Genomic DNA, 18,427 nt, shown 5'->3' with positions numbered 1-18,427 from the left:
TGTGTTGAGCAAGTTTATCAGCGTCATTTTCCAACAGCATATGCTCACTTCATGTCTATGTGTCACATTTTGGTAATTCTCATAATATTTCAAACTTTTTCATTATTATTATATCTGTTATGGTGATCTGTGATCAATGATCTTTGATGTTACTATTGTAATTGTTTTGGGGTGCCACAAACTATCCATATAAGATGGCAAACTTAAACATCTCTCACTTTAAATCAAAAGGTAGAAATGATTAAGTTTAGTGACGAAGGCATGTCGAAAGCTGAGATGGGCTGAGAGGCAGGCCTCTTATGCCAAACAGCCAAGTTATGAATACAAAGGAAATTTGAAGGAAATTCAAAGCACTACTCCACTGACCACACGAATGATAAGAAAGTGAAACAGCCTTATTACTGAGATGGAGAAAGTTTTAGTGGTCTGGATAGAAGATCAAACCAGCCACAAAATTCCCTTAAGCCAAAGCCTAATCCAAAGCAAGGACCTAACTCTCTTCACTTCTGTGAAGGCTGAGAGAAGTGAAGAAGCTGCAGAAGAACAGTTGAAAGCTGAAAGAGGTTGGTTCATAGGTTTAAGGAAAGAAGCCATCTCCATAACAATGAAAGTGCAATGTGAAGCAGCAAGTGCTAATGTAGAAGCTGCAGCAAGTTATCTTGAAGATCTAGCTAAGGTAATTGATGAAGGTGACTGTACTAAACAGATTTTCAGTGTAGAAAAAACAACCTTCTATAGGAATAACCATCTAGAACTTTTATAGCTAGAGATAAGTCAATGCCTGGCTTCACAGTTTCAAAGAACAGGATGATTCTCTTGTTAGGGTCTAATACAGCTGGTGACTTTAAGTTGAAGCCAATGCTCATTTGCCACTGTGAAAATTCTAGGGCCCTTAAGAATTATGCTAGCTCTACTCTACATGTGCTCTAAAAATGGAACAAGAAAGTCCGGATGACAGCACAGCTATGGTTTACTGAATATTTTAAGCCCACTGTTGAGATCTACTGCTAAAAAAAAGATTCTTTTCAAAATAATTACTGCTCATTGACAATGTTCCTGGTCACCTAAGAGCTCTGGTGGTGATGTACAAGGAGATTTGTGTTGTTTTCAAGCCTGTTAACACAGTATCCGTTCTGCAGCCCATGAATCAGGAGTAATTTTGACTTCCAAGTTTTATTATTTAAGAAATACATTTTGTAAGGTTATAGCTGTCATAGATAGTGATTCCTCTAATGGATCTGAGCAAAGTAAATTGAAAACCTTTTGGAAAGGATTTGCCATTCTGGATGCCATTAAGAAAATGTGTGATTCTTTGGAGGAGGTCAAAATATTAACATTAACAGGAGTTTGGATGAAATTGATTCTAGCCATTGTGGATGACTTTGAGGGATTCAAGACTTCAGTGGAGGAAGCCACTGCAGATGTGGTGGAAATAGCAAGAGAACTAGACTTAGAAGTGGAGCCTGAAGATGGGACTGAATTGCTGCAACCTCATGATAAAACTAATGGTTGAGGAGTTGCTTCTTACGGATGAGCAAATAAAGTAGTTTCTTGAGATGGAATCTACTACTTCTGAAGATGCTTAGAAGTAGTAGACTTAGTAGGCTTAGACTGGTCCTTCCAAGTCCAAACAATGGGAACTGTGGGATGAATGCTCTTTGGGTCTCCATAGTGACTTGCATAGACAAGGAGGCCTAAGTAGGTTCTTAGTAAATATTTGCTGTAATGTGGAATTAATCATCATATTGTTCTTGCTCTTCTTTTTAGGAAGCAGAGCTCATTCATCAGAGGGAAATAGAAGCTAAGAAAGAATTTGATAAATGGAAAGAACAAGAGTGGACCAAACTTTATGGGGAAATAGATAAACTAAAAAAATTATTTTGGGATGAATTTAAAAATGTCGCCAAGCAGAACTCTACACTAGAAGAGGTACCCAACATAAAAGGCTTTTCAAAGTTTCTTTGTTGGAAATCTGCTTATTCTCAAAATTTATTTCTTAGTTTGTACTGGTTTTATTTCATCTGCTGTTGGAAGCTAAAACACTGTGAGGCCAGTTATCAGAGGCCTGATATTAGAGGCCCAGATTTCAGACGCCTTGGGGTTGAATCACTGCTGTGTCACATTCTGGCTGTGAGACCTTGAATGAGTTAGTTAACCTCCTCATGCCTCAGTTTTATTTCTGTAAGATAGGCTGCTGAGAGGGTTAAATTAGTACATATACAGTATGTAACATTATCCAGCATATAGTAAAGTATCAGTAGTGTATCTGGTATATAGTAATATCTCTAGGTATTATTCTTATTTTTGCAAGGGGCTTTCATCACTGGACAAGAAATGGGGCAAAATTTAAATGAATGCATTTTTCTCCCAACAAATATTCCTTGAATCCTGGTTATATGCCAGACACTCTGTTGGGGTCTTCAGAGGTCACACATAATACCTAACATTTGTGACTGTATTTACCATTTTCCAGCTCCCATGCAGTATACTTTATATATACTAACTTTTAATCTGCATAGCGATCAACCATAACATTCTCAGAATAGGTGCATCACTGGTTTAGTACTTTCTTTTTAAAGTTTTTTTTTTAGAAAAGCTATTTTATTTCTTTCTCTCTCTCTTTCCCTCTCCTTCCTTCCTGCCTCCCTCCCTCTCTCCCTCCCTTCGTTTCTTCCTTCCTCCCTCCCTCCCCCCACCTTCCTTTCTTGCTCTCACTCTCTCGCTCTGTCGCCCAGGCTGGAGTGCAGTGGCGTGGTGTCGGCTCATCGCAACCTCCGTCTCCTGGGTTCAAGTGATTCTCGTGCCTCAGCCTCCGGAGTAGCTGGGATTACAGGCGTGTGCCACCGTTCCTGGCTAATTTTTGTATTTTTCCTAGAGACGGGGTTTCACCATGTTGATCAGGCTTGTCTCGAACTTCTGACCTCAAGTGATCCGCCCACCTCGGCCTCCCAAAGTGCTGGGATTTACAGGCATGAGCCACTGCGCCTGGCCATCATTCTTTCTTTATAGGTGAAGAAATTGAGGCCGTATAACTTGCCCAAGGTCACTTAGCTAAGAAGAGATGGAGCTGGGATTTGAACCCAGCTCTTTAATTTCCAAAGGTCCTATTCTTCTACTGGATATACTAACAAGTTTATGCAGGATAACATTATTAAAGTTGTCCCTGGGCTGGGCGTAGTGGCTCACACCTGTAATCCCAGCACTTTGGGAGGCCAAGGTGGGTGGTTCAGCATGACTAACATGGCGAAACCCCGTCTGTACTAAAAATACAAAAATTAGCTGGGTGTGGTGGCAGGTGCCTATAATCCCAGCTGCTTGGGAGGCTGAGGTAGGAGAATCACTTGAACCCAGGAGGTGGAGGTTGCAGTGAACTGAGATCGCGCCACTGCACCCCAGCCTGGGTGACAGAGTGAGACTCCTTCTCAAAAAAAAAAAAAATGTTATCCCTTGACCATATCTTCCCATATAAACCTGTATGACTAAAACTGTATCAAGGAAAAATATTTTTTAAATGTATTTATCTCTCATTGGTCCTCCTAGATCAAGGAGAATCTTGTTTTTGAAAATGAACTGTCTAATAGCGTTTTTCACAATCATTCCACGTTTTACCTAAAGAAGCACCTAGGCAAATTTTTTTCAAAAGGAAATTGTCATATGCCTGGAGTCTTGGGTGCTCCATCATCCCTGTCTGAGATGGAAAGCCAAAGGTGGAAGGTGGAGGGGTTGAAACGAGAACTCTGTGTGCACTGGGGTGGGGATGGGGGCTCCCTAAAATGACGCAAGCCCTTCCATCCAAAATGCTTCCCAGCTGGGCCAGGGATGATTGTGGAAGAGAAGATGCTGCTCCACTATCGACCTCATGCTCCTAATATACGGCTCCACACCCATCCTTCCCAAGCGTATGCAAACATCTCCTGACCCCCACACTTCCCCGACACAGTGCTAGCTGACTAGACGTTTGATAAATAGGTATTGATAGGAATTTGAAGTTGTTGTTCAGAAACCGCCTCTTCAAGGGTCAAAGGGTTACTTTTGGTCAGAAAATTATGAGTTTTGGTGAATGAGGACATAATCCTTACCATCCATGATATCCTTTTTAACTTGGATCATGTTCTCCTAAACTGGAACATGCTATCTTTTTTTTAATTTTTAATTTTATTTATTTATTTATTTATTTATTGTTTTAAGACAGGTTCTCACCCTGTTGCCCAGGCTCGAGGGCAGTGGCACAATCACGGCTCACTGCAGCCTTGACCTCCCAGGCTCAAGTGATCCTCCTTCAGCCTCCTGAGTAGCTGTGACTACAGGCATGTGCCACCACACCCAGCTAATTTTTGTATTTTTTGTAGAGATGTGGTTTCGCCATGTTACCCAGGCTGGCCTCCTGGGCTCAAGTGATCTGTCCACCCCAGCCTCCCAGTGTGCTGGGATTACAGGCTTGAGTCACTGCGCTTGGCCTATCTTACTCTTTTTTAAAAACCTTTCCCCTATAGGATTACTTATATTGTGTTTGTATGTTTGTGTGTCTCACCCTGTCTCCTTTCAATATTTTATTGTTTTACTTTTATTAAAGTATAGGAATCAAACTGGATACCAAATTCTCAGTGTAGCTGGGTAGTCGTTTTGCTAATTTATTTTTAAAAAATTTTAAGGGTAAAAACAAGCAAGATTCCATTTAGAATGATTGTAAAAAAAACACTGTAAGACGTCCATTTTCAAAATGCAAAAAATGATTCTCCCTGATGTTAGGAAGGCCAATGAAAACTATATATTGAAAATATTTTTTCCTCAAAACTTTTTCCCTGATACAGAAGTCTGAGAGCTTACTTTGGCTACGTTACCTGACTAAAGAGAGAACTTTAGATTAGACCTGGGGTAAATTGAGATGCCAAAGGAGTGTCTAGCTAAATGAAAATACCACGAAGGTTTGTAATGCCAAGAAAGTCAGCTCTGTGATGTGTCATAAGCGGCATATGGAAACCAGGAGTGACACATTAGAACCCGGGAGTTGTGCATACATCTGATCAAGCATTTGACTCTGAAAATATTCAGGGAGTTTAGAAATTGTTAACCTTTGGAACCAGTATTGTTTAGCAATAGTTGAGAAGTGTTAGCAAGAATGATACCAAGTTAAACTTAGGCACTTGGAGTTACTTCCTTAAAGCCTTAATAGGGCTTATGAGTTTTATACAGTCATACAGATGGAAATATGTTGCTATTGTTACTAGACAGTCATATATTATAAGAAATAAAGGTGGGTAGAAAGGCATCCTCTCTTTGATCCAATTTTCTGTACCTTTTCCTTCAGGTCACACACACTGCTAGCCCAGGAATCACCAGGTATTGATGACTCTACTTCAAGCTGTGCAAAGCCCTTTCTGGAGACAGCCAGGATGTTTTGTAGGGCGAGAGGCAGGAGTCCTCAGGGAGTGGCCTGGGGTGAGACCCTCCCATAGGCTCTAAGAGTCTCATTCTCATCAGTGTATTCCAGACTGAGGAAGAAATGGGGCAGCAGTCAGGAGAGCTCGGGATTTTGAGTATAGCAGAATTTAAGTGAAATGGAAACTACACTCTTTAATTTGTTCTTCCATGGAATTGCTTTTTCTATGCAAGGGCTGAGCCCCCAGGAGAGCCCTTGTGAAGGGAATGCTGATTTGTGTGAATATCTGTAGGCGTGTAGGTATCTAGTGAGGATGAGTTGGGAGGATGAGTTGGGTAAGGCGTGCCCCTCTGACACTGTTCTGGGTATAAAAGACAACATCATGATGAGATCTTCATCTGAATAAAACTATGCCTTGGCCTTTTCAGAAACTGCGGGCACTGCAGTCCCACAGTGTGATGGAGTCCAACCTGGGATCACTGCGAGATGAGGAGTCAGAGGAGTGGCTCCGGCAGGCACGGGAGCTTCAGGCCCTGAGAGAGAAGACAGAAATTCAGGTGAGCTGATGCTCCATGCCTTTCTTCCCAGAGAAAGCCAAGAGCCATCTTCTCTTCCATATATTCTCTCATTTATGAATGTAGAGAAGTTGAAGGACATCAAAGTTCTATATTTTCAGACCTTCTGCCAGTACATGAAAGCATAGAATAGGGTTCTCAGGTGAGGCTGGTGGTATGTGTGCAATGTCAGATTTGCCTAAGATCTTTTAAAAAATACATACAACTCTGTCTCTCATTTGGCACCTTTGCCCCATTCTGATTCTAACCCAGTTGGAAACAACTCTTAGAAACTGTGACAGTCTCTTGGGTTTGAAGATATTTGGGATGCATCCATTGTTGTGATGGTAGTTGTTTAGCAACCAGCTCTCTGGAATTAAAAAAGCTTTAATTTGTAGCATTTGCCAATTTCCGTGGTGTAAATACTCCCAGCATGGCCGATTTCCTGCTATCAATGTGAGGTGACTGAATGGAGCCAGGAAGACTTGTGCACAGTCTGCTCTCACCAGCTGGTAGGAGGTGGCTCTGGCCACCCCTGGATGAATTTTACTGCAGTCTGGTTATAAAATGGTCTGTATCACTGATAATTCCCTGGCAAAGAAGGGTAGTTGGTACAGGCGTTAAGTCATGTTGTGCATCTCTTTCTGCTGTCCAAGATTCTTGAGAAAAAATGTAAAGTCTATCTAACAATCAGCAGTAAGGTGTTTCTGCCGATTGATGTTTGACAGGTTTCACATTATAAAGAGGCCATTCTTTTCCCGAGAACTCTGTTCACATTCTTTGCCTACTTTTCTATTATTGATATTTCCCCTATCAATTTGTGAGTTCGTATAATGTATGGAAATTAACTCAGCCCTTTGTTGTTCTAGTTGTGGTTATTTTCCCCAGTATTCTGTTGGTCCTTCAATTTTGTTTATTATGGTTTGGCCATACAATAATGAATTAATGTTTATGTAGTCAAAATTATCCAATTATTCATATTTTCTTTATGGCCTTCCCCACTCTGAGATTTAAAAAGACAACATTCCCTGTGTTTTCTTTTAGTACTTTTATGGCCTTGTTTTTTGTGTTAAATCTTTGACCCACCTACAATTTATTTTGCTTTAAGATGTGTAATAAGAATCGAAGTTCCTATTTTTTCTCAGGTAGCTAGCCATTTGTTCCAACACCGTTAGTCAATAATCCATCTCCCTCTCCTCATACTTAGTTTCTATGTATTTCCATCTTTGTCTGGATTTTCTATTCTATTCCACTACTCTGTCTGCCTACTCATGAGCCAATACTTTTAACTTCCTGTAGCTTTATAACATGTTTTAATACCTGCAAGGGCCCATTTGGTAAGCCTTTAATCTTTTTCAGAAAACGGAGTGGAAAAGAAAAGTGAAGGAACTGCATGAAGAGCACATGGCTGAGAAGAGAGAGGTAGCTTTTGTTGGGTGGTCTCGGGGAGCTTGGTTTCCTGTGACCTCCTCTCAGAATTCAGCATTCTCCATGCGCCCTTACCCACCATCTCCCCTATCTCACCTGGAACTGGTTGGCAGATGCTGCAGATATTGCTCCTGACTACTGTCCCCATCAGTACACAGAAGGGGTGAGCTGTCTAGCCAGCAGCTTCCCTGTCCAGGATCAGGGGCCTCCAGGCCTTCTCCTCTGAATCGAACACATCCTTTGTTCTGTGATCTTCTTTGCAGTGACCCCTTTAGGCCCTCCAGGGAGGGTTGTTCTATAAACCTCAGATGAATCGCCTGGTCGTTTCATGTTTGGGCTCTTCTTTGAAATTCCCCCACCCTAGGAGAGAACCAGGCGGCTGTGGGCCTCAGTGATAGTTCAGCAGGAGTCCAAAGGGAAGGACTTAGATGCTGAGAACAGTGAACAGGGAGCAACGGGCCTCAGGGCAGAGCAGACAGCTTCTGTAAAAATGTCCTGAGCAGGAGGCAAGTTGAAGAGGAAGCTGGGGTTTGTAAGAGCCCCAGGTTCCGCCTGCAAAAAGCTCAGAAGATGAAAGGGCTTAGATCAGTCTGGTCCATGGTAGATGCTCCTCACTCCGGTGTAGGGAAGCACGATCACTCACATGTGATGGTTTTATTTTATCTGAAGCATTTTCAAATGAGAAATACATTCACATTTGTTCCAAAAACAGGAGGAATATATTAAGATACACTGAATAGAGTCTCACTCCCACCTGTCCCCATCTACCTCTCTCCAACACCTACTGCTCAGGTGACTTTTATGGCTTTCTTTTGTATTCTTCTAAAGTTTATTTATGCAAATATTAATAAATATTTTCACTTTATTTCTGCTATTACATCAGAAGTAGCATGTTAACTTGTTTTCTTCACCTCTTGTTTTCACCTAAAAACATCCATTTGATGATTTTCAAATGGTTTTAATTTATCTGACTGTTCCTCAATGGGTGGCTACACCTGACAGACAGCCCTTTCTCTCCTGGTCTTAAAGGCATGCATTCCATTCTTACTTCTTCTCAGGCACAGCACAAAAATGTCCCCAGACTGGGAGAAGGTAGTCTTGTTAGAAAGCCTGTCCAGGTCTCAAAATCCTTTACTGTGCTTGCCCGGCACTTGCCTACAGGTGCTGAGCCTGCAGACACCGGGCACTCAGATGTCCCTGCAGACATTTGACTGACCAGCCATCTTGTGCCTGCCAGCTACAGGAGGAGAACCAGAGGCTCCAGGCCTCCCTGTCTCAGGATCAGAAGAAGGCAGCTGCCCAGTCCCAGTGCCAGATCAGCGCCCTCCATGCCCAGCTGCAGGAACAAGCTAGGATCATTGCCTCCCAGGAGGAGATGGTAGGTCTGCCGTTCCTTTCAGCCAGGCCTTGGTGTCCCTGGGCCTCTTTCCTGTGAGGATCTCATTGGATTCTTCTGGGCTCATCAGTGCTAGTCTTACCACTCAGACTCCTTAAGGAGAGAGAAGAGTCCTCTGGCATGAAGGGCACAAAATGATAAGGCTGTAGCTGCCTCCTTCCGGGCTGAAGATGTGCCATCTCCTTAGGGGCTGCTGGCAGATGGGGCCACTCTAACAGCAGAGACCATATAAAATGCTCAGCACCTCACTGATACTTTGCTTATTACCTCATTTAAGCCTCACTACTATCCTTCAAGGTAGGCATCCCCTTCTCCCCATCTTCATTTGACAGATGGTGAAATATGCTGGAGAAGGGAAGTGCCTCTCTCAAGTCCTCATGGGGCACTCTGTAAGTGATGAGATTCAACCCCGGCCAGGCAGGAAGGACGCAAAGCTTGTGTTTTTTACACAGTACTCTTAGGCAGAATTCCTTAACCAGTACCTTTTTCATAAATGAACAGCCTCTGATGAGGTGAGAGATAAAGCAGTGTGATGAAAAGGCACTCACTTAGCACCTTTCTCCTAAAGCTGGCCCCTGTGACTCTTTACCTATTGCTGACAATTCTCTGCCCAGTCCATGCTGAGCTCCCCCTCCCGAGCCCCAGGTCTGTGGAAAATCTGTATCTTCCTCTGCTGCCACCAACCTTATGGACCAGGTTCCACACAACTTCCCTGGGCTGAGCACCCACTGTTACTGTCTAGTCCCGGCCTCTTGTTCCTGCACCCCTTACTATTTGTGCTTTCCCACACACCTAACCACATTTCACCCAGGTGACGTAACTACCCCACTGTCTTGCTACTTTTCAGTTTCCCCCCAAAACACTCAGCTCTGCACTGAGTTCTAGTCTGGAGGTTTCCAAAGGAGGAAACCACAGCAGAGTTTCCACAATGTTCCCTGCTGGCTGTAATGTCCTGTATGTTACTCAGAACTCTTGTTTGCAAATGATTCAGTTAGGAACCTATTGGCTAAAGATAACAGAATAGGCTAATAGGGGCTATTATTTTTATTTTCACAGCAAGAGAGGTGACAGTTGCTGGGCTTGGTTAGCAGCAGTAGTATGCCATTGTGAATCCAGACTGTGTTTTTCTTTTTACCATCTTCAGTGTGATGACTTTTGTTTCCCGCTTCACTTTCATAGTTGCAAGCAGACTACTGTAGCCCCAACCATACAACATAATTGGCAGAAGAAGTTGATGAAAAAGTCCCTTCCCAAGACTTGTGCTTATCTGTGTTATTGGTTAAAGCTGTGTCACATGGGAAACTACAGCTGCAAAAAAGGCTGGGAAAGTAAACAACTAGTTTTGCAGTTTGGAATAGAGGTAGGCAAAGGAGACAGCAGTGGGGAATGGACACTGGATGAGTCATATGTCAGCATGTGCCACTGCAGGTAATAAAAAGCAACCCAAGCTTAAGCAGAAGAGGGTGTTTGTCGTGAGGGTAGATGGAGCATCTCACAGAGCTCACGGCAGGGAGCAGCTGAGTCTGGGAGTAAACTGAAATCAGAGACATGAATGCGGTCATCAGTTTTCCTCTTCTGTGTGTCTCTGTTCCTTTCTCTATAACTGCTTTATTTTTTCCTTTTACCCTGAAGATCAGCTTCTGCTGCTTATCTGTTTTATGTGGTAAAACAAACAAATATACGAACCAAGAAAACCACAAACAAGTGGCTGCCAGCAGTTTTGACATCATTCATTACCAGTCCAGAGCTCTCTGCCTAAACTTGGATGTTGGCTCCGGCTGTGGTGTGAAGTCTCATTGTTCACCTGTGGCTGTCCTGCCTGCAGCAATGAAGGGGGAAGGAACAGGAACTTCTTGGAGCAGGGGGGTTGAGCAGACAGTTCAGTGAATGTCTGCATCTGGCCTCCTGTCCGGGAATGTGTCTGACTCTTTCCTCCCAGGGAGTGCTCTGCTCAGACGCCCACATTGTGGGAGGGAGCGTCTCCCTTGCCCTGGCTGTTTTCCATGAATTATACCAATAGGAACAACTGTGTGCCTGTCCCACTCTGTTTCTATGGGGCTCCTGCCCTCGAGCCATAATTCTTCTTTGAAGAGGGGACATTCTTGCCTCCCCACCTTGGAAAATGGAGCATGCTGCCATTCCCTTTCACACACGGACCCCAGAGATGTGTCAGGGGGCTGGGGTGGTGCATCTGAGCTCCTTCCAGTTCCCAATGTGAGGCATGGAATCAGTAGCCATCCCTTCCTCACTGTGCTAGGCAGACACATTGCTCAAAGCAGAGTTCTCACAACGATCTCTGCTGGTTGTAACCCGCTCTATTCCACCTCTTTGCAGATCCAGTCCTTGTCTCTCAGGAAGGTGGAAGGTAAGTGTCTACACAGGGCAGTGTGTAGCAGTCTTGACTGTTGTCTCTGGCTTTTCTCCCTCCTTTTCCCTCTCCCCCAATCAATTCACGGGTGGTGGATTGGTGGCAGCAGCCTGTGGACATGTAGTGTCAGGCTTCTGGGCCACACAGGCTGCAGCTCTGTTTGTGCTGAAGGCTTTCCATGCAGCTGGCAGGGCTTCTTGCCTGGCTTGCTCCTGTCTGTAGAGGGATGAAGGCAGTGGGGAGGAGGGTGGTTATGGGTGGAGTGGGGTTTCATGAGAAGGCTTTTCTAATTCACCATGCCTGCAGCGAATGAGAAAAATTAGGATTCAGGGTTGCCAGCGACCTTTATCTTGTTCCCAATGTTCAGCAAGTTGACCCCAACCCCATGTGAATGTGTCCTGTTTGGCATATACAGTCTCCTCCTCTTGGGTACTCTAGTGTGGGGATGCGTGTGTCTGTGTGTAATGGGGTGCAGGTGCTGGCATCTAAAGGTAGACGGCAACCCACAGGGGACTGCTCCTGTTTAGAGGACCTTGGACAGCCCCTTGTGAAGCTTGGCCCTTCATCCTCCACCCCCAGCTCTCCTGTCCTATGGCTTTAGCTACACTTCTGCCTTTTATTGCAAACTCACATTTCTTCCTATCCCTTGCCTTCCACCCATCCCCTTCCCAGCCATGTAGCCAGTTCAGACAGGCCCAACCTCTGTGGCCCTGAACTTCTTGAGGGATGGAGCTAGAGCAGAGCCATTGATAACAGACATGTGCCACACCCTTCCCCAGCCACTTCAGATGCATCATCTCATTACATGGCTCACTATTGAATTATCCTCATTTTCTAGATGGAGAAACCAAGGCTTAGAGGGGTTCAAGGACTTGCCATCTCTTGCACAGATAGCGAGGGGCAGAGCTAGTGTGTGGACTCTGATCTTTCTGCCCTCAGTATCTGCTCCATCCTGCCTCTCTCCAGTCAAGATGAACTGACTGGAGGGTTTTCTCTTTCTGGCTCATAGTCAGCTGGGGTTCTGTACTTTTCTTCTAGTCAGGGATGGGGTCCAGGGCACTGGCGCCACTAACTGTTCCTCCTCTCTTCAGGGATCCACAAGGTGCCAAAGCCTGCGGACACAGAGGAGGACTCTCCGGAAGAAGGTGGGACCTTACTTTCTTTCCTGGGTGTCCAGTGCAGAAACAGATTTGCTGCCCTCCTCCTTGTTTAGTTTGTCTCAACTGTATCTGGACATCCGAAGCTGGAGTGGAGGGAACTAAGGACATGAAATAATATTTCTTAACACCTTCTGTGTGCCGGGCATGTGACATGCAGGTACTAACGTACAATCTGCTGGTTTAGTGATGGGGAAGCCCAGGCCTAGAGAGGGTCATTAGCTTGTCCAGAGTCACAAAGCTAGCAGGTAGCTGAGTGAGGATTTGGAGGGATGTCTGATTCACAGCCTGCCCCACTGACTCTCACCTGCGACTATGCAGAACAGTGGAAGAGAACTTGCTGAGTTGACTTAAAATGGCCTTTGCTGTTTTATTCTACATTGTGAGTGTGCTGCAGACAGGTCCCACAGGGTCTAACGAATGCATAGGAATCCACCTCGGCTCCCTTTTCAGAGCATTGGGCACCTGCTGTTTTTATTCACCCCATCTGGTGACTGACTCTGCTTCGCAGACCTCTCAACCAGATGTAGCCAAGGGATGCAAAAGAAAAGTGAAAAAAAGAGAGATGCTCCCTGACTGCAAGGAGCTCTTAGGGATAGTCAGGGAGAGGAAGCTCCCAAGACAGATGAGTGAGTGCTGACTGGAAAAGCTACTGACCAGGGCCCGTTTGTTTGAGCAAGGCAATGATATGACAATTTCAGAGTTCTCCAGTGGACACACCCAGACAAGTTTTAATTGTGCCATCAAAGAGCTCATCATGGGATATTTTATTTTTTAATATAATGTTTTTCTTTATTTTTGAGATGGTAATCTATGCATTTTGGAAAAAAAAAAGGAATGGTATAAAAGGGTATGCAGCGAGAAGCAGGCCTTCCTTCTGCCCAGCTATCCAGTTTCCTCTCCAGAAGTTTCACTGTTAATGGTTTTTCATGTATCTTTCCATGCTACATGGGAATATGTGCAAATATAAGCACATGTGTGTACCCATTCTTCTCCCTTTTCCCAAATGGGAACACACTGTACACATTGTTGTGCAGTTAGTTATATTGTTAACAACTTACTTGGGAAATGGTTTCATATCCCTTTAAAGAGAACTGCTTCATTATTTTCTCAGGGCTTTGCAGTCTTCCCTTAGATGGATGAACTAAAATTTATTTAACCAGTTAGTCCTCTACTGCCTCCCCCTACCCTCCCAGTGCATTTAACCTTGGGATATAGTTGTAAAAATTAGAATTGCATATCACTTTTGAGGAAGGTATCTGTTGAGTAACACAAGGTCCTCAGATAGGATGAATCACATCTTCAAACAGTGGATGCAGGGTTCTAGAGAGGAGGAGGCTGAGATTGATGAGTCAGGGGATCCCGTGGCCATGCCCCTGCTGTTACAGTGGAGGTTTTACTTGCTTACTATACTGTTTGTCTACCTCTTCCTGTCCCAGACCAGCAGGCAGCAGCATCACTTGGGAATTTTTTAGAAATGCAAAGTTGTAATTCTCAGGCCCCATCCCAGACAAACTGAAGCAGAAACTCTGGGGGCAGGACCCAGCAGTCTGTTTTCACACACTCTCCAGGGCATTCTGATTCTTGCTCAAGTTTGAGAACCACTGTGAGACCAGTGGCTGTCTACAACTGGCTAAACATTAAGAATCACCCAGGAAGCTTGAACTGTCTGGAGGACCATGCTACATCAGCACATTACCTAAAGCAGAACATGGAGTGGGTGGGTTCCAGGCATCAGTAGCATTTAAAGCTCTGCAGGTGATTCCAATGTGCAGACAAGGTTGAGGCTCATGTCCTGGTGCAAACTTTATTGAGCGGAATCACGCAGGGTCAGAGGTGAATGGGTGGTAGGGGAGGAATTATTATAACCCAGATTTTTGGGTCCCACCTGTAGAATTTTTGATTCAGTAGATTTGGAGTGGGAGCTGAGAATCTGCATCTCACAAGTTACCAGGTAATGCTGATGCTTTGGCTCACAGTTAAGGACCATTGTCCTAGAATCATTGTTTCTCAGGCTTCGCTGTTTATTAGAATATCTAGAGAATTTAAAATATAAATATCAAGCATTGGGGTCCAACTTGAGAGATTCTGATGGAATCAGCCTGGGGTGATTCCAACTCGCAGCCAGCAGTGAAATTCACCACCCTTGATTGTGAGTGAGGTCCTTGGAGGATGAGAGATGGGCTTCTGTGTCCTTAGCATCCGGCCCTAGCCTGATTACACTCATGCTACTTGTTCAGTTAATGTCTACTGAGTGAGTCAAAGGGCTTGGTCCTGGTCTTACCACAGAGGCCCCCAGATGGAACCTGAAGAACACTATAGGAGGCCTTCCCTGACTCACCTTGGACTGCTCCTTTGTAGCACTTACCACATTTAATTGTAATTGCTTATTTTGCTAGCCTCAGGTCAGTATTTCTTAAAGTATGGTCTGTAGCTTACCTCCATCAGAATCGTCTCAGTATGTTAAAATGTAGATTCTAGGGCTCTCCCCCAGACTTATGGAATCAGACTCTTTGGAGGGTGAGGTGAGGGACTATTAATTTTTAACCCATGACCAGGTGATTCTGATATATGCTAATGTTAGAGGGAGAATCCCCAGTCTAGACAGTAAACTTGAGGGAGCAGCGATCTGTCTATCTTGTCCACCAGTTTATCACCTGGACCAGAATTGAGCCTGGCATGGAAATGAGATGAGGGTATCAGGTGGGGCTGGGATTAGGCTGGAACCCACAGCAGTGGGGCCTGGAATCTGAGATCAGAAGGGAGCCCAGAGAACAAGCTGCTTTAAGGGCTCAAGTGCAATCTCCAAGTCCTGAGTTAACCGACCAGGATTCCTGGCAGCTTGAGGGCTCGGCAGGTGCAGTAGGGCTCTGGGAATGGAGAACTCAGGTGCCCAGGCTGATCTGGGTGATTGTCTCATGCTACAGAGATGGAAGACTCCCAGGATGAACAGCACAAGTTGCTGGCAGCTCTGAGGCATAACCCCACTTTGCTGAAGCACTTCAGACCAATCCTGGAGGACACCCTGGAAGAGAAGCTCGAAAGCATGGGGATAAGGAAGGTGAGTTTCAGGGCCATCGTTTTAAGGGCTGATACCTACGATTTAGACACTAAATGTTCTCAGACAGACAAATGATCGATTGTTCTTTGCATTGTGAGCTCATTCATCTCACTTGTGGCAGCCCGGGCTCCTCTGGCATCTGCACGCCTTTCTCACTTCACAGCGGCAGTGTGATATCTTTCCTCTATTTCTCCAGCAGCTTCTCAAGACTGGCCCTATTTGGCTGGTGATGCTACCCTGAGTCCTGATTGCTCAGTGTTCTCCACTCATTGGTTACTTCCCTCTGTGTCTCTAAATTTTTTGCTAGAAGGAATTTAATTGGCTCAATCTGGCCTATGGATAGGTCCCCCCTTGGGTAAGTATCCATCTGCAAGCCCATCATCTGTGGTACATGTGGCTGTGTCCACTCAGCAGGTGGCTGTGTGTGGGCATCACTGAAAGCTATGTCTGACACCAATTATTTGTTTTTTTTTTTGAGAAATAATAACATATTTTCCTATAGTTTTTTAGCAGTTACATATATGTGTGTACATACATGTATGTGTGTACATACATGTATGTGTGTACATACATGTATGTGTGTACATACATGTATGTGTGTACATACATGTATGTGTGTACATACATGTATGTATGTACATTTTATTTTCAGATAAAATATCTGAAATTTAATTATTTTTTTATTTCAGTGGGTTTTTGGGGAACAGGTGGTGTTTGGTTACATGAATAAGTTCTTTGGTGGTGATTTCTGAGATTTTGGTGCACCTATCACCTGAACAGTATACACTGTACCCAGTGTGTAGCCTTTTATCCCTCGCCACCCCCATGCCCTTTCCCTCAAATCCCCAAAGTCCAATGTTCTTATGCCTTTGTGTCCTCAGAGGACATTCTTATGCCTTTGTGTCCTCAGAGCTTAGCTCCCACATAGGAGTGAGAATATATGATGTTTGGTTTTGCATTCCTGAGTTGACTTAGAATAATAGTCTCCAGTTCCATCCAGGTTGTAGCAAATGCCATCATTTTGTTCCTTTTTAGGGCTGAGTAGTATTCCATGGTATGTATATATCACAGTTTCTTTATCCACTCATTGACTGATGAGCATTTAGGCTGGTTCCACATTTTTGCAATTGCAAATTGTGCTGCTATAAACATGCATGTGTAAGTATCTTTTCCATGTAATGACGTCTTTTCCTCAGTGTAGATACGCAGTAGTGGGATTGCTGGATCAAATGGTAGATCTCCTTTTAGTTCTTTAAGGAATCTCCACACTGTTTTCCATAGTGGTTGTACTAGTTTATATTCCCACCAACAGTGTAAAAGTGTTCCCTTTTCACCACATCCATGTCAACATCTATTAATTTTTGATTTTTTGATTATGGCCAGGAGTGAGGTGGTGTCACATTGTGGTTTTGATTTGCATTTTCCTGGTAATTAGTGTTGCTGACCATCCCCACTCTGGGAAGCTCCCTCCTCATTTAAGGACAGTCTGCAGTCCTTAGGACCTCCAGTGCTGCTACCCAAGGCTTCTGGGCCCACTCCTCAGCCACTTGTCCTGATCCATTGTCTCCTTGGGTTTGGATTATTCTTGTTTCTCCAGTTCCATGAGGTGTGACTTTAGATTGTCTATTTGTGCTCTTTCAGACTTTTTTTTTTTTTTTGAGACGCGTCTCGCTCTGTCACCAGGCTGGAGTGCAGTGGTGTGATCTTGGCTCACTGCAACATCCGACTCCCTGGTTCAAGGGATTTTCCTGCCTTAGCCTCCTGAGTAGCTGGGATTACAGGCACGCGCCACCCCACCCAGCTAAATTTTTTTGTATTTTTAGTAGAGACAGGGTTTCACCATGTTGGCCAGGATGGTCTCAAATTCCTGATCCACCCACCTCGGCTTCCCAAAGTGCTGAGATTACAGGCGTGAGCCACTGAGCCAGGCCGCAGACTTTTTGATGTAAGCATTTAATGCCATGAACTTTCCTCTTAGCACTGCTCTTGCTGTATCCCAGAGGTTTTGATGGGTTGTGTCATTATTATTGTTCAGTCAAAGAACTTTTAAGTTTCCATCTTGAATTTCGTTGTTGACCCAACGATTATTCAGGAACAGGTTATTTAATTTCCATGTATTTGCATGGTTTTGAGGGTTTCTTTTGGAGTTGATTTCCAGTTTTATTCCACTGTGATCTGAGAGAGTGCTTGATATAATTTCGATTTTCTTAAGTTTACTGAGACTTGTTTTGTGGCCTATCATCTGGTCTATCTTGGAGAATGTTCCATGTGCTGAAGAAAAGAATGTATATTCTGCAGTTGTTGGGTAGAGTGTTCTGTAAATATCTGTTAAGTCTATTTGTTCTAGGTTATAGTTTAAGTCTATTGTTTCTTTGCTGACTTTCTGTCTTGATGACCTGTCTAGTGCTGTCAGTGCAGTCTTGAAATCCTCCACTATTATTGTGTTGCTGTCTATCTCATTTCTTAGGTCTAGTAGTAATTGTATTATAAATTTGGAAGCTCCAGTGTTAGATGCATATATATTTAGAATTGTGATATTTTCCTGTTGGACTAGTCCTTTTATCATTATATAATGTCCCTGTTTGTCTTTTTTAACTGCTGTTGCTTTAAAGTTTGTTTTGTCTGCTGTAAGAATAGCTACTCCTGCTCGCTTTTGGTATCCATTTGCATGGAATGTTTTTTTTCCGCCCCTTTACCTTAAGTTTATGTGAGTCCTAATGTGAGTTTAGGTGAGTCTTCTGAAGACAGCAGAAACTTGGTTGGTGAATTCATATCCATTCTGCCATTCTGTATCTTTTAAGTGGAATATTTAGGCCATTTACATTCAATGTTAGTATTGAGATGTGAGGTACTATTCTATTCATTGTGCTGTTTGTTGCCTGAATACCTTGCCTTTTTTTTTTTCATGTGTTATTGTTGTATAGGTCCTATGAGATCTATGCTTTAAGGAGGTTCTGTTTTGGTGTATTTCATGGATTTGTTTCTGTACACATATGTAACAAACCTGCACGTTGTGCACATTTACCCTAAAACTTAAAGTATAATAAAAAAATAAATTAAAAAAAAGATTTAGAGATCCTTTT

The 18,427-nt window shown here is 43.7% G+C and overlaps 1 protein-coding gene across 9 annotated transcripts in view; it reads left to right on the top strand.

Annotated features, from left to right (window-relative positions):
• DZIP1L (DAZ interacting zinc finger protein 1 like) overlaps positions 1–18,427 on the top strand; it is a 97,391-nt gene that overhangs the window by 21,937 nt on the left and 57,027 nt on the right. For 4 of the 9 annotated variants that reach the window (XR_010125763.1, XR_010125761.1, XR_010125762.1 and 1 more), the window contains exons 6-13: positions 515–676; positions 1,768–1,929; positions 5,809–5,937; positions 7,294–7,356; positions 8,600–8,740; positions 11,093–11,123; positions 12,218–12,271; positions 15,211–15,344. Coding sequence is in view for 6 of the 9 variants with exons in the window: in XM_063662200.1 (XP_063518270.1) it covers positions 515–676; positions 1,768–1,929; positions 5,809–5,937; positions 7,294–7,356; positions 8,600–8,740; positions 11,093–11,123; positions 12,218–12,271; positions 15,211–15,344 (876 nt within the window). In the remaining 3 variants the exon portion in view is untranslated. The remainder of the gene's footprint in view (positions 1–514; positions 677–1,767; positions 1,930–5,808; positions 5,938–7,293; positions 7,357–8,599; positions 8,741–11,092; positions 11,124–12,217; positions 12,272–15,210; positions 15,345–18,427) is intronic. The other 5 variants (XM_054483130.2, XM_063662204.1, XM_063662202.1 and 2 more) reach the window with 3 other exon arrangements.

Source organism: Pongo pygmaeus, chromosome 2, assembly GCF_028885625.2.
Source record: "Pongo pygmaeus isolate AG05252 chromosome 2, NHGRI_mPonPyg2-v2.0_pri, whole genome shotgun sequence".
In the NCBI taxonomy this organism is placed as follows: domain Eukaryota; kingdom Metazoa; phylum Chordata; class Mammalia; order Primates; family Hominidae; genus Pongo; species Pongo pygmaeus.
The sequence above is the reverse complement of the archived record's forward strand: the minus strand, read 5'-3'. Positions and strand labels throughout refer to the sequence as shown.